The 23774-nt window shown below is 39.4% G+C and overlaps 4 protein-coding genes across 4 annotated transcripts; 2 read left to right on the top strand and 2 right to left on the bottom strand.

The window, feature by feature from the left end:
• The first annotated feature begins 5235 nt into the window (after window positions 1-5235).
• LOC137743155 (uncharacterized) lies at window positions 5236-6659 on the top strand. The gene is made up of 4 exons (XM_068483051.1): window positions 5236-5404; window positions 5502-5706; window positions 6442-6532; window positions 6642-6659. The coding sequence occupies exons 1-4, from the start codon at window positions 5236-5238 to the stop codon at window positions 6657-6659; spliced, it is 483 nt and encodes a 160-aa protein (XP_068339152.1).
• Window positions 6571-11284, top strand: LOC137743481 (uncharacterized). The gene is made up of 6 exons (XM_068483381.1): window positions 6571-6770; window positions 8866-9109; window positions 9566-9670; window positions 9752-9934; window positions 10103-10304; window positions 10781-11284. Exons 1-6 carry the CDS (start codon window positions 6694-6696, stop codon window positions 11272-11274), a joined length of 1305 nt encoding a protein of 434 aa, XP_068339482.1. The 5' UTR covers window positions 6571-6693; the 3' UTR covers window positions 11275-11284.
• Window positions 11285-11794: 510 nt separating this feature from the next.
• Window positions 11795-13564, bottom strand: LOC137743154 (uncharacterized mitochondrial protein AtMg00810-like). The gene is made up of 2 exons (XM_068483050.1): window positions 13387-13564; window positions 11795-12726 (listed from the first exon to the last, which is right to left on the bottom strand). Exons 1-2 carry the CDS (start codon window positions 13562-13564, stop codon window positions 11795-11797), a joined length of 1110 nt encoding a protein of 369 aa, XP_068339151.1.
• A 7536-nt stretch (window positions 13565-21100) lies between these two features.
• Window positions 21101-23270, bottom strand: LOC137742355 (transcription factor DIVARICATA-like). The gene is made up of 2 exons (XM_068482205.1): window positions 22133-23270; window positions 21101-21884 (listed from the first exon to the last, which is right to left on the bottom strand). The coding sequence occupies exons 1-2, from the start codon at window positions 22561-22563 to the stop codon at window positions 21392-21394; spliced, it is 924 nt and encodes a 307-aa protein (XP_068338306.1). The 5' UTR covers window positions 22564-23270; the 3' UTR covers window positions 21101-21391.
• Between the last annotated feature and the right edge of the window lie 504 nt (window positions 23271-23774).

The following is a 23774-nucleotide window of genomic DNA, read 5'->3' as shown; positions in this document are numbered from 1 at the left end:
GACGTCGAGTGCATACTCACAATGAAGAACGCCACAAGCCGAGCCGCTTCGCAACGAGCATCGCCTCCAGCTAAGCAACCACCTCGCCGCGAGCATTGCCTCTAGACGAGCAGCTTTGCAACGTGTGCTACCTCTAGCTGAGTATTGCTTCATGTTAAGCACCGTCTCAGGTCGAGTACTAGTTCTAGACGACATCTAGTCATTTCGGCCCGCACATGGATTGAATTTGAAGTCTCCAGCCAAAAGACTCTCTTGACTGAAGACTTGGGGGACTCCTGTTGTACCATATATTGGGCTTCAGTATTTGGGCTTCATTACTTAGCCCATGATTCATGTAAGAGGGGAGGAAACCCTTATTCTATAAAAGGGCTCCTTTACACTCATTTAAGAGGAAGAGGAGAATCGACGAGAGAAGGGGAAATAGACAGAGGGGAAACATGAGGGCAAACAGAATAGCAAAGAGAGCAAACACTGCCTTTATAGCCTCCATGTATATTCAACATTCATTTACATAGTGAAATAGAATCAACACCAGTGTGGACGTAGCCTCAACTTGAGGTGAACCACGATACATGTTGTGTTGTTTGTTTCCCTGTCTCTATCCATTTACATACTTATCCACACTAATGACCCGAGTAATCTAGCGAAAGTCATAAACTTCACACTTTCTGTTGTACCAAAGTCCTCGCCGATTTTGTGCATCAACATTTGGTGCCGTCTGTTGTACCGAAGCTTCACCTACAAAGTTTCAACACAAGAGCTTCACCTACAAAACTTTAATACAAAAGTTTCACCTACAAAGCTTCAACACAAAAGCTTCAACACCAAAACTTCACCTACAAAACTTCAACATCAAAGCTTCACCCAAAAAAAAAAAAAAAAAAAAAAAAAAAAAAAAAAAAAAAGGAAAGAAAGAAAGAAAGAAAGAAATGAGCCTAGGCCTCTCTTTCTTTGGGCCTAACAACTTTCATATCAAATATATATGAAGGAGGAGTTTTGGGCAACCACTTAAAAAGAAAAATGGTGAAATTTTGTTTGGAAAATTGCCTACTAGCAAGACACCTCCCTCGTCAACTCCCTCGACCGGAGACTTGGAGGACTCCTACCATATATCACTACACCTTGGTACTCAGAAATTTCGCGACTACTCAGTGCCTTGAATTTTTCAAGTCCCCAACCGAGAAGTTTTCCTCACTCAAGAAATTAAGGGAGCACTGCTTCAACCTACAGGATTCACCCACGAAGTTTCAACATGCAAACTTCAACAAAATAAAAAATTCAAAGAACTTAGTGAAAGATACCTTAGTGTATTTAACACAACACGTTGAATGAAGTAAAGCTTATTTATTGATATCTTCGATAAATTACAAATACGTGCATACACATGAATCAAAATAAACAAACAAAAGGGCGCCTTTACAAAGGTTGCTCAGGAGAAGTCTCAACACTCGGCAAAGCCCCAGAAATAGGAGGCACCGGAGGGTGATTATTTAGAGCCTCAGTACTAGGCTGAACCCCAGAAAGAGGAGGCACCAGAGGTTGATCATTTGGAGCTTCAGTATGTGGTACATCCCCAGAGGACGAAGGCAGTAAATGCCTTTCGAACAAACTCACAAACCTCTGATGATTATTTAAAATCTGACCCTCGGATTCCTGTAACTGGTCAAACTTTCTCTTCATGGTTATAGCATAGCTATGTGCGAGCATGTGCAACTGTCTATTCTCGTGCTTAAGCCCTCTGATCTCCTGTTTGAGACTTATCACTTCAACCGCCAACGATTCAACTTGGAGGGTTCGAGCAAATAGGCGTTGGGCTATATTAGACACAGAACCTGCACATTGAACACTGAAAGCCAGAGAATCCTTAACAACCAACTCATCGGATCGTTTGGAAAGTAGTCTGTTGTCTTTGGGATTAAGAAGATTCTTGGCCACCACCGCAGCAGTCATATCATTCTTCATCACAGAGTCCCCAATAGTAAGGGGACCAGTAGGAGATAAGAATGATGGGCGCCATATGTTATCTTGAGGAGACATGGCTACCTCTTCTACAACATTCAAGTCCAAATGACGGTCGGACGGGCCAGACATTCTCATAAAAGGTGAAGAAAAAACGAGGTACAGTAAATCTCATAAGTACGAAAATAAGGGAAAAATTCCTACAAGCAATAACTTTCAGAACGGACTCCTTGAACTTAATTGGTGCTCCTATAAAAGAAAGAGTCAGATCTTCAATAGGGCTGCTTGTTCAAAAATCAAAGAGGCACCACTCTCCAAATTTCGAGAAGCGGATTTCCTGAGTTAAAATTTATTAGCAATCTTTACACGCGACATTAGTTCCTCGGATACCAAGGACAACTTTGCCAAAGAACTCTGACAAAGTTAAGACAGGTAAATGTTGAAGGCCCAGTTACCTTACTATTACCCACAACGATAAAGGAACAGCACCACTGCTTGATTATTAGAAAATCCTTATGTGTGTCAACCTCTGTGTTCCATGGCAAAACAGACTTGCAAAAATGCCCAACCTTTCTTCACATCTAAGAAAACACTCCCAACAAGATTGCTTGCCCAGAAATCGAAGAGGCACCGCTCTCCGAATCTCGAGAACCATATCCCCAACAAGATTGCCTGCTCAGAAATCGAAGAGGCACCGCTTCCCGAACTTTGAGAGTCGGATTTCCTTGGATAAAATTTGTCCACAATCCTAACACGCAACATCAGCTTTCTGCATACCACAGACCATTTTTTCAAAGTGCTCTAACAAAGTTAAAACACGTGAACCTTGCAGCGACCACTACATTGCTTTGACCGAGAAGGGTAAAGAAACAGCATTACCACTCGCTATTGGGACAATTCCTATATATGTCGACCTCCATCCTCCACAGCCAGGCAGACCTGCCAAATAAATAAATAAATAATGCTCAACCCTTCCTCACATCCAAAATGGCACTTCCAATCTAGCCTCTCGAAATACTCTGTTTTCTTCTCATTCGATAATACCCATGCCAACCAGCTACATCAGAGCAAGAATATCTCATATCATCAGGGTTGAAAGCAAGAGTATCCCATATCATGCTTTTTCCCTGTCTTTTCCTTTGCCCTTGCTCTTACGTGCAAGACAAGGAGAAAGAATGCAATCAGTCGGAACCTGAAATCAAACTTCCGATCTAGAACTAATTGCCCGGAACCTTTGCCTGGTCGTTTGCCTAGCATTGCTCTCAAGTACTCATCCTCAACTGTTGTCAAGGTCATGAATTCCTTCGGCAAATACCTCAGAACAGTTGGTACGATATTGGCTCTTTACACTGAAGCTGTCAAGCATGGATGAGTCACTGAGAAGTAGTGCTCTGAAGGACCATTTAAATGCAAAGGTTGCACACCATTTCTGCTATACAAAAGATTGAAGCAGAAGGTTCAACGGCGAGCTAGAACATATCACTATAGCACGATGCCCTTCTTGTAGAACCGCACAATCCAGACGGAAGAGTCTAAGTCAAATCCAAGTTCGACATCATTACTCTAATTGAAGAGATCGAGAAGCCTCAACAGCCTTTTGCTAGCACCGTCGTCGAAGAACAAAGCTTCGCCATACCACATCTACTACTTTGTCAAACAGCAAAAGTATCTCATATCATCAGGATTGAACATACTCCAGGTTTGACGGATCTGTTTTGGCTTGGAAGAAACCAGAAAACCCTCCAGCCCAGTTCAAGAATACACTTATGGAAAGTCAAGTACAACAAAGCATGTGCCGATTCGTCCGTCTTCTCCAAAAACAAGAATACCTCATATCATCTCTTCTCCCTGTTTCTTCTCTTTATCCTTGTTGCTGAATGAGAGACAGGGAGAATGAGTACAATCAGCCGGAACCCAAGATCAACCTACCAATCTGAGACTGATTGCTTGGAACCTTGATTGCTTACCTTGTCTGTCACCTCCTTCGGCAGATCTCCTCGCTTAGAGACTTGGGGGACTCCTACTATATGGTTTGTATCGCACTTGACCAAACCCGAAACTACAACTAAGCTTCAAATGAAAATGATACATTACCTTGTGCGTCAATGCCAACTAAAGATACCACTCCTGGATGAAGGAAAAGTACTTCCAAGAGAAGATGCCACATCTACTTACAGGACAGAGAAGGCAAGTAAAGGTGACACCACACTTCGGTACTTGGAAGTTTCGTGATTACTCAATGGCTTGGATCTCGCAAGTCCCCAACCGAGGAGCTTCCCTCACTCGGGAACTTAAAGGAGCACTGTTTGTATCATACTTGACCAATCCCGAAACTATTAAGCACCGATCAACAGTATACCGTCAAGGACCCACAAGACTTTTCCTCCAACCAGGAGGCCAATCACAACGCGACACGTGTCGGTATCAGAGACCAGTCACAGCGCAACACATGTCGATATCAGAGGCCAATCACAACATGACACGTGTCAATGTCAGAACAAAGCTAGAAACTCTTTCCTATAAAAGGGGATCATTCTCCCACAATAATCCCTAATGTCATTTGTACTAAACTATTCACTAGAACTCACTAAAAGAGAGCTTGAACCTATGTATTTGTGTAAACCCTTCATAACTAATGAGAACTCCTCTACTCCGTGGACGTAGCCAATCTGGGTGAACCACGTACATCTTGTGTTATTTGCTTCCCTGTCTCTATTCATTTACATACTTATCCACACTAATGACCAGAGCAATCTAACTAAAGTCAAAAACTTGACACTTTCTGTTGTACCAAAGTCCTCGCCGATTTTGTGCATCAACAAATACTTTTTACAGAATGAGCAAAATGATTGATGTTTGACAACTTAAGAACTACTTCTATTGGTTTCAAATCTTAAAGACCAGAGTGCTGATTTCAAATTTCAGGAATCAAAATAAGATGTTAGGTTAATTTCAAAAACTATTTTAGATACACAAACATTTAAAATGTACGATTGATTTGAGATACTGTCATACGCGTCGGTAATGGAAAATTGGTGGCTTCCAAACAAGCGATAATAATTTATGTAATAATATGCCGGCTTCCAGACAAGCGATGATAATTTATGTAATAATATGCTGGCTTCCAGACAAGTGATGATAATTTATATAATAATATGCTGCAATGCAACTCTACTGGCTAAAATTGGTCAAATTTACTTGTAACACTCAGAGTTGCATACCTGATCTGTTCAGCTGAAGCTAGGAAGAAGAAGAAGAGCTTAAGCTTGCTCAAAGATGGACAAAGTCAACGACTTGAATTGCATATACAGAAACCCGAATGAACCCATTGAAGCTCGAGTGAAGGACCTCCTTGCACGCATGACTTTGAGAGAGAAGGCCGGCCAGATGACCCAAATCGAGCGCCGGGTCTCCACCCCAGAAGCCATCAGAGACTTCTCCATCGGTACCCCATGGCTTGAACTTTAACATGCATGTCTTTACTTTCTTTCACGCGTTTCATAAAAAATCTGGAGTGCAATATCTGCGTTTCTATCATGCAGGGAGTATACTCAGTTCTGGAGACAGTGTGCCCTTTGAGAATGAATTATCAAAGGACTGGGCAGATATGGTCGACGGGTTTCAGAGGTCCGCACTTGAAAACCGGCTCGGAATACCGATGATATACGGGATTGATGCGGTTCATGGGAACAACAATGTATATGGTGCCACCATATTCCCTCACAACGTTGGTCTTGGGGCATCCAGGTTAACTTCCTTCACTGGTTTTTAAGTTCAAAGTTGTAATTGATCCAATTTTTTACTTCTTGTTGCTGCTTTGTTTGGTTACTAAGAAAATGTTGGAAAAGAATTGAAATTTATCATTTATGTTTTGAATCCCTACTCATTACTCAAAAGGTTACAGTTACGTTAATTACTGGAAGTTGAATGGCAAGAACATGGACCCAGGATTTCATCTTTTCTGGAACAGCAATTTAGTCATATATTTATAATGCTGCTCAAACTGAGATTGTGAATCCCACATCGGAGAAATAAAGCCTTGCATAACAGTTTAAAAGATCTTGGGTCTCTCCGCCCGCCAATTGGTTTTGCGTTGGATGCTCGTATGGGATTAGAGCAGGCTACGTTTTAGGTATTTGGTTGGAGTGACCCTACACACATGAGGGGGAGTGTTGAGAATACGATTCCCACATCAGAGAATAGAAGTCTTGCCAATTGGTTTTGAATGGAATGCTCACATTCTAATAGCTTGTAGAGTGTAACCACCAATTGGTTGGTGGCTATTTCTATGTTCTCTTTGTCCCTTTAATTTGATTTCCTTGTAGTGGTTGATATTCGTGTTGCCATTCAGTGAGAAAGAATGATATAAAGAAAGAAAAAAAGAAACCCCGAAGGAAAAAGTGGAGTTAAATTACTAAATTATAGATGCAAGTTCTGTTTTAGTCCTGTATTTCCCCTCATCTTATATGAACTGTGTGACAGAGATGCTGATTTGGCTGAAAGGATTGGTGCTGCAACTGCTCTTGAAGTCAGGGCCAGTGGCATTCACTATAATTTAGCTCCCTGTGTTGCTGTATGTCACGAGGGACGTATGTTTGTTATTACAATAAGACTGATGAAATTAAATGGATTAGTCATGCAATTCACTTGAATGGGTTCTGACAGGTTTGTAAAGATCCCAGATGGGGAAGATGCTATGAGAGTTTCAGTGAAGACACTGAAATTGTTAGAAAGATGACTACCATTGTGACAGGCTTGCAGGGGCAGCCACCCGAAGGACATCCAAAGGGCTACCCTTTTGTAATGGGAAGGTAAGTAGAAGTCGTCGTTAATAAATTTCCATGTATACGTCTTTCATCAAACATGTTGCATCTTTGCCTGAATTCAAGAGGGAAGAAGAAAAGGAAAAAAGAATACTTGCTGGAGATTCACATATAGACATTGATGAGATCGTTTCCTGAAAACTCATCTCCTTTGTTCTGTGTATTAATTGTATCTGAAGTTATGTCAAGATGCTTTCACATAGTTCAATTATCTTAGATATTTTTAAGGGGCATTTTGATATAGATACCTCAAATTTGAATTTTTTTAATCAAACATCTATAACTTTTAAACTTTTGATCAAACATTCTTCTACTAATTTTTAATTAAAAATTATGATTTTTATTGTATTTAATTAACCAACTAGTTCAGAAAATAATATCACAAATATTCTAAAATCACCACAAACATCCTATCTTATCTTATCATAATTCGTTTAAAATGAATTTTTCTTATTCAAATAATTTGCTGTTTTAAATTCTAAAAACATATAAACATTCTATTAACATACAATTATGAAATATAACATGCACATATATTAAATATAACGTACCAAACATATATATTAAATATAACGTACCAATCATTTGGTACGTTATATAAATTTAATCTGGGTGCGTATTAGTATTTTGGTACGTTATAAAATATTGTTTTTGGTACATTATGCAATTCTTTATTTAGTACGTACCAACTTATTAGTACGTTGTATTATCCTTATTTTGGTATGTACAAAACTTATGGTACGTTATGTGTAAGTTGTGTAAACAAAAAAAAATGATAACTTTTCACATGAAAACATTGCACTAAAAAATATTTTGTCAACTCTTAATAATTAATTATTGTAACATCCCACATCGCCCATGGGAGTGATCCTTAAATGTATATTCCCATCCCTACCTAACATGAGGCCTTTTGGGAGCTCACTGGCTTCGGGTTCTGTAGGAACTCCGAAGTTAAGCGAGAAGAGGGCTTGAGCAATCCCATGATAGGTGACCCACTGGGAAGTTGCTCGTGAGTTCCCAAAAACAAAACCATGAGGGAATGGTAAGCCCAAAGCGGACAATATCGTGCTACGGTGGTGGAGCGGGCCCGGGAAATGATTCGTCCCGGGCCGGGATGTGACAATTGGTATCAGAGCCTAACCCTGGCCGCGTGTGTGCTGACGAGGACGTTGGGCCCCTAAGGGGGGTGGATTGTAATATCCTAGATCGCCCAGGGGAGTGATCCTTAAATGTATATTCTCATCCCTACCTAGCATGAGGCCTTTTGGGAGCTCACTGGCTTCGGGTTCCGTAGGAACTCCGAAGTTAAGCGAGAAGAGGGCTTGAGCAATTCCATGATGGGTGACCCACTGGGAAGTTTCTCGTGAGTTCCCAAAAACAAAACCGTGAGGGAATGGTAAACCCAAAGCGGACAATATCGTGCTACGGTGGTGGAGCGGGCCCGGGAAGTGATTCGTCCCAGGCCGGGATGTGATAATTATTGGAATAAGGACTCATTTTAAATAAAAATAAAAATGTGAAAACTCTTAGTTCACATTTCTACTGTAAGTAGTTGTTAAAAAATTCAAATTTATTTTCAATTGCATGAAATTACGCAATCTAGTCTACATCTCAATTTTAATTATAAACGAACTCTTATTTTTTTTAAATGTTGAGTTGGAAATTGGAAAAACTATATTTCATCCAATTAATCTTGAACCCCAGTAGGTATAATTGAATCCTTAAATGGAGGAAGGGATGATATTCCATAAAAATAGCAATAAATTAATGAATATTATTGAGTGCATTTTTTTTTTTTTACATAGAAATGGATTTAAAAGAATTTATAAAATACTTAAATTAAGAATATACCTGGAATATAAAGTTTAATTAAAAGTAAAAGGACTTTAATCAAAAGTTGAAAAGTAACATACGTTTAATTTAGAAAAATATCAAATGAGGCATCTAAATTATTGTACTCACTTTCTCATATTTCTTGTTAACATATTCATACCTTGATTTTGTATTCCATTACTAAGTCAGATATAACTTGCTCTTAAAGATTATAAATTATTTTTTAAATTCCGTGTTCTTTTTATTCCAGAAACAAAACTATTGCATGTGCCAAGCATTTTGTCGGAGATGGGGGTACACATAAAGGTCTAAACGAGGGGAATACCATATCATCTTACGAGGACTTAGAGAGGATTCATATGGCACCATATCTGGACTGTATTTCTCAGGGAGTTTCTACTGTTATGGCATCCTATTCCAGCTGGAATGGAAGTAAATTACATGCTCATCGTTTTCTCCTGACAGAAGTATTGAAAGATAAGCTAGGATTTAAGGTAAAGAACCCATATAACATGCTCCTTTTTCTTGGTGGGAAAGATGAACCCAAAATTGCGCTATTAGGTAAAGCGCAAGTAAACAATGCTCATTTGTTAGCCTATTCTCGACTTAGTTCTCTTTCCGCGCAAATTACAATTTTATTGGTATTCAATGTTTTTACCCCTTGTAAGAGCTTCTGTTATAATCATAGATTCTATAAAGAAATGTGACACTGCACATTTTGCTTGCTCATTGCTAGCTTTCTGGGCTCTTGATATGCTTCCTACTGATCAATTTGATGCAACTTTGCTAACATTAGAATGATATAGTGAAATTCAAACTAATTAAAAGAGGCACATTTTTATTGTTATTAGATGTGACTGTCAGATTTTGCGTGGTTTTTTTTTTAAAGTGGTTTCTCTAACATTAAAAGGCGGGATGTCAGATAAATAACAGTGTTTTTCCTGCTGCAGGGTTTTGTGCTTTCTGACTGGGAAGCACTTGACAAACTTTGCGAACCTGAAGGTTCAGACTATCGTTTCTGCATTTCATCTTCCATTAATGCAGGAGTTGACATGGTAGACATTGAACTTTAAGTTCAATTTGTTTGTTTCAATCCTTGATTTGCACATATTTTGTCTGATTGACAAGGTATGCAGGTAATGGTGCCTCTCAGATATGAACAGTTTGTGGAGGATTTGGTATATCTGGTGGAACATGGGGAGATACCGATGTCCAGGATAGATGATGCAGTTGAAAGAATACTGAGAGTCAAGTTTGTTGCCGGTATTTTTGAGCATCCTTTCTCTGATAGATCCTTGCTAGACATAGTTGGTTGCAAGGTAAGTTCGTAGTGTCTTATATTCACCTCATAGAAAATCACATGCTTTGCGTTGCTCATTGAGCATATTCTATTTTAAAAATATTACTCTTATTTGAGGCATTTTGGACCTTGTACCGATCGATTTGATACCTGAGATGCAGTTTTTACTGTTAATGTTTTTGAACAGCTGCATAGAGATCTAGCACGGGAAGCGGTTCGCAAGTCCTTGGTTATGTTGAAGAATGGAAAGGACCCAAGCAAACCTTTTCTCCCATTAGATAGAAAAGTAAAAAGAATACTTGTTACTGGAACACATTCCGATGATCTTGGATATCAGTGTGGAGGATGGACAGCAACTTGGGATGGTCATAGTGGCAGGATCACAATTGGTATGAAATGTTATATGCCCACCGTTTGAATAATTGAAAGGCTATAGGTTGATTAATGTGACATTATGTATAACATCACTAGACGAGGACAGTTGGATTTTAACTTTCATACAGTTAGTTTTCGATAAGTTTTCTGTTTTGAGTTATTGAACTGAAAATCTGCTTCTTGAATAACTAATGCAAAGTAGAGGCATTCTCTTTTCTTGTCACTGGGGAATCTGGTAATGTATTACTCCTAAATCATTGTATGCGCCCACGGTCTTGGCCCACAGTTTTCTTCGGGGGTGAAGAAACAATGAAAACTTTCCTCTGCTCCCTAGTTATGTTCTATTGTTTTTCAACAACGTAGTTAAATCTTATGCTGAAATTTTGTAGAGAACAAGGAATTCTTAGATTGTATATTTTCATGTTAATATTGTATACTCTCGCCTTGATTGCACAGACACACTTAACTAATAAGTGATTTACATGTGAAGGCACAACCGTCTTGGAAGCTATCGAGAAGGCCGTTGGAGATGATACAGAAATTATTTATGAGCTATGTCCGTCGACAGAGACCTTAGCACGCCAAGATATCTCTCTTGCAGTCGTAGCTGTTGGTGAAGGTCCATATGCAGAATTCAAGGGTGACAATTCAACGCTTGTGATCCCCTTTAATGGAGTTGATGTTATAAGCTCAGTTGCTGACAGATTCCCTACGCTGGTGATTCTGATATCCGGAAGGCCCTTAACTTTAGAGCCCCAACTCTTGGAAAAGATGGATGCTCTTGTCGCTGCTTGGTTGCCTGGTAGCGAAGGAGAGGGAATTACAGATGTTATCTTCGGAGATTATGACTTCGAGGGCAGACTACCAGTTTCATGGTTTAAAAGTGTTGAACAGCTTCCCATGAACGCCAGAGACAACTCATATGACCCTTTATATCCTCTTGGCTTTGGGTTGACTTACAATAAGGAAAGGTCCTTGCACTAAAATCATTCGATGACTGAGACCATTCTCAAAAGTAGACTAATGGTTGGTTTGGTATTGTTGTGTTTTGAAAAAAAAAAAGCTGCTTCTGCTCTGGATTAAGAATAAGCAGCTGTGAAATAAAACAGTAGAGCGTTTGGTAACTTTTTTGTAAAAATGCTTTTGAAAGAAAAAAGCAGTATTATAGTGTTTGATAAACTTTTATGTAAAACAGATGTGAAAAACAACTGGTTTTTCAAAGTTAGGTTTTGCAGCTTTGTGTTTTTGGCTTTTTTCCATTTAAAACTGTGAAAAAAAGCCGAAGCTGAATGTTTACCAAACATTAAAAAGCTCCCAACTTTTTTTAATTGAATTTTACGGCTTGATTTTTATTGTATTGCATAGAGGAAAATATATACAAGATACAACCCTTATTCTATAAGGAAACAATAAAGGACACACATATCCTTCCTAATAAAGGATTCCTAATATTTACAATATATATACATGCCCTTTTTTAAATCACTCACGGCAACACTCCCCCTCAAGTTGGAGCATAGATATCACACATGCCCAACTTGACAAGTGAGTCACCAAAAACTCTACTACACACGGCATGAGTGAGGATATCCGCAAGTTGCTCTTCCGAGTTCACAAACGGTATTGACACTATTTTTTTCTCAAGTTTTTCCTTCATAAAATAACGGTCAACCTCCACATGCTTTGTTCTGTCATGTTCTATCGGGTTCTCTGCAATCTCCCGTGCAGATTTATTATAACAATACAAGCTTATTGCCTCCTTTACTTTGAAACCTAGACCACCAAGCAATTTACGTAACCAAAGAACTTCACATATTCCATGCGCCATACCTCTGAATTCGACCTCAGCTGAAGACCTTGACACCACATTTTGCTTTTTGCTTATCCAAGTAACTAGATTTCCACCAACGAATGTAAAGTATCCAGAAGTAGAGCGTCTAACAGTCACATCACCTGCCCAATCAACATCAGTAAATCCCTCAATCCTCAGATGACCGGAATTTTTATACAAAATTCCTTTTCTTGGAGCTGACTTCAAATAAGCTAGAATCCGCATAACAGTTGCCATATGATCCACACTTGGCGAGTGCATAAATTGACTCACCACACTTACTGCATAGGCTATATCCGGACGGGTATGAGCTAAATAAATTAGTCTTCCTACCAGTCTTTGATATCTACCTTTATCCACTGGTTCTTGATCCGGGTAAACCCCCAAGTAATGTTTCTCCACAATGGGAGTATCCACGGGTTTACACCCAAGCATACATGTTTCCTTCAATAAATCCAAAACATATTTTCGTTGAGACAAGAAAATACCTTTGGATGAACGAGCAACTTCAACACCAAGAAAATACTTTAAGTCACCTAAACTCTTCATCTCAAACTTAGCAGAAAGGTTCTTCTCCAGTTTGATAATTTGATCTGAATCATCACCTGTTATTATCATATCATCTACATAAATAATCAAGGTTATTACTTTACCGTTTCTCCGCTTCACAAACAAAGTATGATCAGAATGACTCTGATAATACCCATTCTTTCTTATGGCCTGAGTGAACCTCCCAAACCATGCCCGTAGTGACTACTTAAGCCCATAAAGGGACTTCCGCAATCGACACACTCCTATTTTTCCTCTGTTGCCATACCCTGTAAGGAAATCCATGTACACTTCTTCCTCTAGATGTCCATGAAGGAACATATTTTTTACATCAAATTGTTTCAGTGGCCAATTCAAATTTGCAGCTAGTGAGATAAGGACTTGTACCGTATTCATCTTAGCCACGGGAGAGAAAGTTTCCTGGTAATCAACTTCGTATGTTTGAGTGTACCTTTTCGCCACCAACCTTGCTTTATAACTGTCAAGTGATCCATCAGCCTTGTATTTAATTGTAAACACCCATCGGCACCCAACTGGTTTTTTTCCTTTCGGCAGGTCAACCACTTCCTATGTATTATTCTTTTGCAATGCCATCATCTCTTCATCCATCGCTTCAGTCCATTCTCAACTCTTCAAAGCGTCTTCTACCCGAGTTGGTACCGGAATGGAATCCACATTATGTACCCACGCTTGACGTTCGGATGAAAGGTTTTTACAGGACACATAATTGGCTATATGATACTTCACTTTTCCTTCTGAAGAGAACATGTCAGGAGGTACACCACGATTTTGCCTTGGTGGCAATTTATATGTACTTATAATATCATTATTTACATGAGTATCACTAGTGCTTACCTCAGGGATATCCAGAGAAGATGCATTGGACAACGGCATCGTTGAACTAGAGAGAGGGGGAAGCTGCGGCCATAATGGGCTGATCATCAGTGCAGCACTCCCCTTCGGCAGCACCAACACACGGATTGGCAGTTTCTTCCTCAGCAAGAAGCTGCGGAATATTTGGAGCAGGTTTGGTGAGAACATGTTGTCTACTCACAACAGGCTCGGCATGAGGAGACCGAGTATCATCACCTGCATCATTCGGCACACCATGCACTTCACTTGAAGACCTTGCCTCTTGTACATCCAACCATTCGAAATCACCATCAAGATCACAACTAGAACTCTCCCCCTTGTGATCGCAGGGTGGTGATATGGGAGTATAAAAATATTTAGACTCAGAAAAAGGTCATATCCATGGTGATATACATGTGACAAGTGGCAGGGTGGTAACACTTGTAACCTTTCTGGTGGGAAGCAAAACCCACAAAGACACACCGAAGAGCACAAGGATCCAATTTACTACGATGAATCTTGTGAATGTGAACATAAGCCACGCATCCAAATACTCGAGGAGTGAGAGTATTGGTGGAAACAACTGGAACAAGCTCCGTCAAAAATTGGAGTAGAGTACGAAATTCTACAACCCGGGATGGCATGCGATTGATAACATACACGGCATAGGTGATGGGGTCGGGCCAAAAACTCTAGGGCACTGACCCACCAATAAGCAATGCACGAGCCGTTTCCAAAATATGTTGATTTTTCCTCTCAGCCACCCCATTTTGTTGTGGGGTGTACAAGCAAGTGGTCTCATGGAAGATTCCTTGGTCACGAAAAAAATTAGAGAGCGCAGAGTTAACATATTCTCTCCCATTATCAGTACGAAGAACTTTAATAACAGAGGAATATTAAACAGCCACCATCTGAGAGAAAGACCGAATAATGGTACTTACATCACTTTTATGTTTCAACAAATACACCCATGTCATACGAGTGCAATCATCCACAAACGTAACAAACCACTTAACTCCTAAAACTATAGTAACGAGCGAATGCCCCCAAACATCTGAATGGACAAGCTCAAACGGAAGCAATCTTTTATTCATACTAGAAGGAAACGAAGCACGATGGCTCTTAGCAAGAATACATACTTCACAATGTAAGTCTGATTCCTTTATTTCATGAAACATACTAGGCAACATACGCCTTAAATAACCAAAAGAAACATGTCTTAACCGACAATGTAACAACCAAACTTCTTGCAAATTACTAGTACGGGATGCTCGAACTGCATTAGCTCTGCAAGGAACGACATCATCCATATAGTACAACCCCTCTCTCTTAGTGCCACGCCTAATTATCTCTTTGGTCTGAATATCCTGAAGCAAACAGAAAAATGGATACATAAGTACAACACAATCCAATTGCTCAGTAACTTGGGGAATAGATAATAAATGGTGAGACAATAACGAAACAAGCAAACAGTGGTGGAGAGAAAGAGATGGCGTGAGGTCCACTGTGCCGGCCCCAGTCACTATGGCAGTAGTGCCATTTGCCGTGGCAACACATTTTTGATGTGTCGTTGTCATATGCTTAAACAATCTTTTATTGAATGTCATATGATCAGTTGCTTCAGAGTCCAGAATCCAACCTGTATGATGTTCAGTACCAGAGGCTAAAAGAACACGTCCATTAGTACCTGTATTGGACGAAGACTCATTAGGAGTGAACCGGGTCAACAAAGCTTGACTTAGATCCCCTTGAGTAAGCACAACATCTTTGTATCCAGTTGTTGCGGCAGCCATAGGGGAACGCTTTCCACTAGCTCCATTAGAGGCCCGCTCTTTCGCACGCAATTTCTTCTTCAATTCAAGGAACCATTCAGGTACTCCATGCTTTTGAAACATGTATCTTTCGTATGACAGGTTTTCCCACAAAAAGTACACTTCAAATCATCTTTATTCTCTATAGTGAAAGGGCGAGAATCAGTTGATGAAGACTGTCCATAGAGCCGGCCAGAAGAAGAAGGTCGTGTCACCACAGCCACGGGGGGAATTCCTCCTTGGTTCCCAGCGGCACTACCTCCCATCATAGTAACATGGCGTTGAGCTTCGCTCCTAACTACTGAAAACACTTCCTCCACAGATGGTAGAGGTTCAGTTCTCAAAATATCACTACGGACCTTGTCAAAAACATCATCGAGGCCTGCTAAAAAAGCATACACGCGGTCTAGTTGAACTTCCTCCCAAAGTGTCTTCAAGTCAAAAGCACACGCCATCTTAATTGGTCTTCTCTGATCGAGTTCTTGCCAGACTGCTTTAAGATTGGCATAGTATACACCAATAGGTTGCCCTTCTTGGCGAAGTCAGAATGACTTCACCTTCAACTCATAAATCTAAGAGATATCAGACCCATCATAATACGTCCTGGCAACTTCTTCCCACACCTCTTTAGCAGTACGAAGATGAATGAAAAAACCCATGATAGTCGAATCCATGGAATTAATCAACCATCCTTTCACAATTGCATTCTCAATCTCCCAAGCATCATACTCGGCACTATCTTTTTGAGGTTCCTTAATACTCCCTGTCACAAACCCTTTCTTTCCACGCCTAGCAATATGCATATCTAATACTTTGGACCAAAGAAGGTAATTTGATCTATTGAGTTTTACAATATTTGGTACGTTTGAAGCATCACTTTGAATAACCACGGGATTAACAATTGACCTATGAGTAGAGCCAGATGCCCTACCTTCCAATTTCAGCACCGCCTCTCCCTAGTCACTCGCCATTGTTCACGATACACACCACACACACGTACACAGAACACGAACAAATTTGTTGCAGGGATGCAACGACACCACTGAAAAAAAAAAAACTACAATGATTTCTGTTCCCCTACGACAACAATACACGACAGCAATCTTTGTTGAATTATGGACAGTCTTGACTTGCTGCAGGGATGCAGTAGAGACCACAGACTGCTGGATCCTTTTTTTTTTCCTGGTTTCACGATAGCAGCGACACGATGGGAGTCCTAGGGTTACGGTTGGTTCTGATGCCAAATTGAATTTTACGGCTTGATTTTTATTGTATTGCATAGAGGAAAATAGATACAAGATACAATCCTTATTCTATAAGGAAACAATAAAGGACACACATATCCCTGCTCATAAAGGATTCCTAATATTTACAATATATATACATGCCCTTTTTTAAATCACTCACGGCAACATTTTTGATAATCACTTTTTTCAAAATCACCTCATTACCAAACTAGGGCTGAGTTTCCTGAGTCTATTTGAGCAGAACAACCGTTCAAGAATAATTTCCACCTAAATGTCAAATGTCTCTATAATTAATTGAATGTATGAATTTATCCTGTTCTTTTCTTATGTTACCTTATTACCGTGCCGCTTGTTCCTTGTCATTATAGTCAGCTGGCATGAAGGGTTGACCCTGGGATGTTTTCTTAGAGCGGATACAAGTCATACTATCAGATCAATGTACAATGTCAATTTGAAATTCGGTTCATTACAATAAAGAGATAGAAGGACAAGGTTTCCAGTCTCATATATCCCAACTTAAGCTTCGGATCCCAACTGATATTATTGACAATGGTATGTCTTTATCTATTATCCTGTTTTTCTTGTCCAGGTATGCCTCAACTTCTACTCTTTAATCTATTCAACTGTTTCTCCGATTCTTATTACTCACACGGAAATGAAACCTTTTAATCTGTGATTACATTAACTAATGTTGTTCAGATATGATGCATCTTCTGCTTTCCGACCTTCAATATTCTTTACTTTGATATGTAGAAATATGTCCCCCACAAGAGATTATTCCCAGATATCTCCGGGGGGCCACTGAAGTGAAGCATCATAGAGAATCAAACCCTACAAAAAGTCCTCTCATATCTTTTCTTTTGATATATGAATATCTAGCCCTTTCTTAGCAGGGATCCCGTTTTACTGTAGCAAAAAACCGGACCTAGGGCCCATAGGGAATTCTGGAGTGCATTTTAGCTACAAGCAATTTGAGAGAGAAGAATCGGAATATAAGTTGAGAAAATGGAGAGAAAACAAGATGGCCGAAAGTAGAAGTACGGATAGTGAGATACTATATGTATGTGGTTAGAATTAGTTTTTGAGATGTTAATCAAACTAGGAATAAAGTGGTATAGGGTGCTTTCCTCTCCAAGTTGCAGAAAGGGTCGGAAAAAGATGGTGATTAGTTTGTCATTTTACTGTGGAGAAACCCAATTGTCAATGACTATATTGCCCATGTTGGTCTGGATTCTTTACTTCATACGCAGGATTAAGTAGAACAGTATCTCATTGACCAAGAAAAATATATTTGGCACAATCACACAATAAGTAAGATAGATAGAAGTGGTATATTTCCTGTTACACCCAAGATTTTGCCCTGCCACTATGGTTTAACCCTAGTATGCCTATCTCGAAAATGGAACAAATGAAAAACAGCACAATGCAACTAGAGCCATTTGTTTATTGTTTTGCCATTTTGTTTAACTGTATCCTTTCATATAAAGTTGAAGTTTCACGTAGTAAATACCTTGAAGTTGTTTTTAGTTTTTCTTGTTTTCTCTCCCTCAATTCTCTCATCCTTTTTCTTTGACCATTTGTTGGAGAAAAGCAACACTTTGGAATGTCTACTATATGATGTGCAGATCGATACTAGAAATCTGCTGAGAGATCACACATGGATAGGCAGGGTGTTCAACGATGAAGAGCAAATGTTTCATGTTCGATTACGGGTGAATGTTACGGACTGGAACCCTACACCAGATAGGAATGAGTTCGATTAATTCATGGGTTCACAAGGGTAGGAAAATAGTATCACCTAACAAGTTGATCTTTTTGGGTTTGGGTGGCAAACATCCATGCCATGACATTACCTTTGTATAGTTATGGATCATTAGGCCAATGAGGAAATTAGTCCACAAAAACCTTGTTGAGTGGGAGAAAAAACTTCAATACGAGCGTCCAGATCACGTGACCCGTCATCGATATTTTAACTCTCAACCAATGAACGTGTCCCAAACCCCTTGCTCTGCCATTGTACCGTAGTAGTGCGGCAGCCTTATTGAATACTCCCTCATTCTAAGAATACAATGACAACAAAGTTTTATCCTACTAATTGAGGTTGATTGTATGAATCCTATACCGCCATTACATTTGGTTTTGCACCAAATGTTCCATTAGCTCTAAGTGCTCCATGTCTTTTCTTAAAATCTCTTTCCAAGTCTTCTAAAGTCTTCCTCCATCCCTTTTTTCATGAGCCCCTATCTCCATAATCACATTTTCTAACCGGAGTATCTGCAGGTCTTCTGTTCACATGTCCAAACCACCTTAACCGATCATCTCTTATTTTATCTTTAATTGTAGTCACTTTTACTTTACCTCAGATATCCTCATTCTTAATTCTATCATTTCTTATGTGGACACACATTCAACGAAGTATTATCATCTCCACTACACTCATATTTTGCACGTGTGATGCATACTCATCTTCCAAAATATGGTTGTACTGTCATTGAACTTTATGCAGCTAAATAGTAGGTAATAATTGCTAGGTTGTCTTACTATATGGCATTGCATATCACTAGTTCAAAGTAGTACTTAATTAGAAGCAAGATTCTTCTTCCAAATAAATAAAAGAAGAAAGTCAAAAAGGAAATATATACAAGTCATTTATCCCCATCAAAAGAGAATCTCAAATTATGAAGTGAACTATACAAAATCGAGTAAAAAAAAATTTGTTAAAAAAATGGTGTCGCAAATTATTCGTCGTCGTATGCATGTGTGTATGTGTGTATGAAATTATAATAATAATACAGTCTCAGAAAAAAGGGTAAAGAAATCTTTCTGCCAATAAAAGGCTACTTAATTTGTCTCCAAAATATGTATCATGATCACAAGTTTAGTCTAAGACCTGATTAGAGAACAATTAAATCTCTTTTAAGATTATTTAGTTGTTAGGTGCCGTACACTTGGAATCACAAAACCACCATCGTCAAAATTCCAAATCCAGCACTGAAAACATGAACCACAAATTTATAGAAACTTACCAGACCAAATCTGTTCTGTATCCTGTTCTGTGCTGCATATTATTATATAATGGACCACTAATATTGGTTCCTTTCAATTAATGAGTCATTCATCAATAATAGTAAGTTATCAGCTGATACATATAATAAACTGACTTATTAAAAAGAAAAGTTTATATTCACGTTTCAAACTGTTATTTGTTTGTTATATAAATAAATAAAATCCTTCCCTGAAATGAGTTGAGTATTTTTCGAGCTTAATTAAATTATTAATCGTCACTCCTAGACTACTAGAAGGGGATCTTCTTTCCTAATTAGAAGAGGATCTCATAGAAACAATGCCATAAAAGTGATTGAAGAAGCATAAGATGCTTGAGTTAGTGCAGGGAAGAGTCAGCATTTAATCAAAGTTTTTGCGACTTTGAAGGTGTTGGCTAGTCAACTTGCCCATTTTTTGAACCAAAGTAGTGAGACAGTCTAAAAGTAGGCAGTCTTACTTACCAAATACCATCGAATTCCAAACATAAGTGCTCTATGACTTGGTCTATTTGAATTCAAAACCCAGCATCCAGTGCCTTTCTTTACCTTTTGTTTTTTCCTGGTGGAAAGCAACTAGTCTGACTGCATAGTCTAAAGACTAGTTAGGGAAGATTTAGATTAGGGAAGTGATTTCCGCAACGTCTTTTCTTCCCCGAACAGATAAAGCACAATGTGAGATGCTCATAGATTATTTGATTGCATAACTCAAAGGAGAATCAATGGAAAAAATAAACGAAATTGTGCAAAAGGAGAAATTGAGTAAGCGGGAATCATTCTTTCTAAATTATTCCAAGCAGACAAAGCACGATGTGAGATGCTCATAGATTTTTCAGCAATTTTAATTTTTCCCGTATTCTGTTAAGTGGCAAAGTTTGAGCCTTTGTGGCAAAAATAGAAGTACTAGACATTTGACTAAAATTCAAAGGGTAGAGAAAACCAAAAGCTTGGAAGATCCCCGTGTGTATTAAGTTAATCATGATTAGTAACTAATCCTGGTCATAAGATTCATAATTAATATGCAGGTGAGATGCTAAGACGTACTAATTATGCTTTCACTATTTGATTAAAGATGCTTTATCTTCACTGAGATGCTATCTGATCTGATGTATAGATACCCTCCTGCATTCCATTCTTCACTAGAGGAACCATTTTTAAGGTCTCAGATAAAGAACAGTCAAACCGTTCAGCTTAGCATCTTGCTTTAAGATCCTTAAGCCGGAAGAAAATATTCAGTAAGGCAACCTAATCGGTAAGTTGATTCGGCCACTCTCACAAAAGACCGGTGTACATTGGAAGTATAACCTATGTGGGATTCGATGTGGGCCTCGGCCTCGTCCCTTTGAGACTGTTTGACTCACGTGGTGCTGATCAAATTGCCCTACCTAAGTTTTTCTCGCAAACCGGATTCCAGAAAGTATAATCAATCTCTCTCTCTCTCTCATTCATGCTCTTGTTCATCTTTTAGATGCCTTCTGCAATAATTCACCACTACCTTATCACATAACAGAATATGAAATCCAGAGTGGGGCAAGAACATCAAATCCATAGGGTTTGAGATGCTTCAACTTTCATAATTTGAAATTCCAAGAAAAAACTTGGATCCTGTTCCCCTCAAATACTGCTTGGCTAACTCAAAGTTCTGAATAACATATTTACATTAAACCATGAAAATAGAGCTCAGATCAAGCTCAACTAATGAACTAAAAGACCATATGATGGCATGTGAAGCTGCAGAGGATTGAGGACAGGAGAGCTGCCGCTGCTAGATCATCCGTGCGGGTAGTGCTGCGAGGATTGCATCTGGAAACTCAAATTTTGCGGTCCATAGTACGAATTATTAGCAGCACCTTTGAGCAGGTCCTGCCCCTGCATTTTTAGTCCATACGAACTAATGCCATAAGGATGGGAAGACATGAACATATTTCCATGCCCTTGATTAAAACCCATGTTTACTCCACCGCCTTGCGGCTGATGCCACTGAAATGGAACCCTTGCGGTGGCAGCAGAATTCGGATGCGGAGGCAGCTCTGGAGAGAGAGGACTTTTGTTGTCTGGAGACGGAGTTCTCATGTCGTTGAGATTGACAGTTGTTATGTCATGGATGCTGGCTCTTCGCTTATCCTTGCCCCCGGAAATCTGCCTGATGAAGTACTTCTGTGCGTGACTAGCCACCTGAGTAGGTGTTCGTGTCACCACAAAATTCCGCGAGATGTTCCTCCAGTCCCCCTTGCCATACTTCTTCAGCCCCATTAGGAACAGCCTGTGCAGAATCATCAAAATATCATGTCAAAACAATGTCTGAAAAACAAATTGCTGTAAAAAATTCTCGACCGATATAATTTTCATCAGAAATTTTGACATCTTAGCAGCGCTTCATAGGCAATACCAAACTTATACCGAAATTTCGCGCTTTTTTGTTGATCATATACTCGAAAAAGTTAAAACTTCAATCCAATTTATTTCAACAGATCAAAATGTTTTATATTAAATGTACATTGGAAAACTTACTTGTGTTCTTCCTCAGTCCACGGAACCCCCTTCTTTCTTTCGTGATCTGAAGGGCGATTCAGCGAAGATCTCTTGCCACCAATCCCGCAAGCCTGCTGTTTGAACCCCTCATAGCCGCCATGTCTGTTCACCCACTCCAATGTGAATGGAGAGGTGCTGTATCCCGGAATCGGAACTAACCCTGCTTCTATCTGGCCAACATCAGCTTCCAATTCCTCGTACTGCTTCTTCACGTCTCTCGCCGTCTTCCCCGGTATCATCGCGGCCACCTGGTGCCACCGGTCAGGCGTGTCCCTGTCGTACACCGCCAGGGCGTTTTCGAACATTTTGTTCTCCGCCGAAGTCCATCTCGCGCTCTTGCTCTCTTCGACAAGCCAATTCGAAGTCGAAGAGTAGGACGAAGGGGACAGAATCTCCATCTCAAACTTCATACGATCGAATTAAAGAGCTCCAATTCACACTAACATAACGAAAAACTCAAAGAATTTGGAGAAACAGAGCAAGAGAAGGAGAACCCTTAAGAGGAAATGCAGAGAGAGAGAGAGAGAGGTGGAGATTTCAGAGTGGTGCAATGAGTGTTAAATCAAGGGGCATTCTGAAGGGAATCAGAATACCTTTTCTCTGAGGAATCCAGAAAAGAACCCAACTTTTCAAAATCGAAAACGAAATCTTGAAAACCAAATTAGTTTAACTTGCTCCAAATCCAAAAACCCCAGAAGCCCTAATGGGATCTGAACCCATGGAAGCTTCAAAGATCATAGACAGAGAACCAAACTGAAACCGTTTTCAGAAAATGGAAGTTGGAATCTTGAGCAGGATTTAAAAAGAGGAAAGCTCACTTGTATCTGCAAGTTCTTGTTTTTTCTTCTTCTTCTTCCAATTCTAACACACCCCAATTAGAAAAGACAGAAACTGAAGAGAATGGAGAAAACCCAATTGGGGAGTGGAGTGGAGTGAGAGGGGCTCTGAATTTTAGAGTAGGAGTGAGAAGGAAAAGTAGGGAAAGGTTTCTTCTTTCTTCCTTTTTTCTCTGAGGCCCTCTCAGCAACAAAGAAAAGAGAAGAAAGAAAAAAAACTAAAGTGTAGTGTTTGAGCTATGAATGGAAAAAGAAAACCATAGGGAGCTCAGATAAAAGCAAAGCTTCAAGAAATGAATATAAGATCATGAGAGTGTTTTTTATGTTGGGGGGGGGGGTGGGGTGGTGGTGGTGGGGGGTGAGGAGAGAGAGTAAGAAGGTGGGTAGCTGTGATTGGAGGGTAAGGTGATTGTAGATACTTCAAATTATGAAAAAGTTCCCTCTTATTATAATACACACTCACTCTGTTTTTTGGGTTTTTTTTATTGGTTTGAAGGTCAAATTTCCTTCTTAATTTTGAGTTGTGAGGAAACAATAGGTTGGCAACTGATGATGATTGATGGAAGTTCACCCTGTACTAACTTGTCTATTGCAAGAAAACTTTGATAAAACTGTCTAGCACATTTTTAGAAACACAACTTTAATACGGTTTTGTGAGAGCAGATGGTGACACTTTTGATGAGAATTCTTAAAACATTACTAGGGGAGTGTGCAAATTAAATTAGCAAAATTGTGTTATAGGAATCTATGTGGTATGTTCTTTCTTGGGAGAGTGCTATAATTGC

This window comes from Pyrus communis, chromosome 8 (genome assembly GCF_963583255.1).
Source record: "Pyrus communis chromosome 8, drPyrComm1.1, whole genome shotgun sequence".
NCBI classification, from domain to species: domain Eukaryota; kingdom Viridiplantae; phylum Streptophyta; class Magnoliopsida; order Rosales; family Rosaceae; genus Pyrus; species Pyrus communis.
Note: the sequence above shows the minus strand (reverse complement) of the source record. Positions and strands in the feature narration are given on the sequence as shown.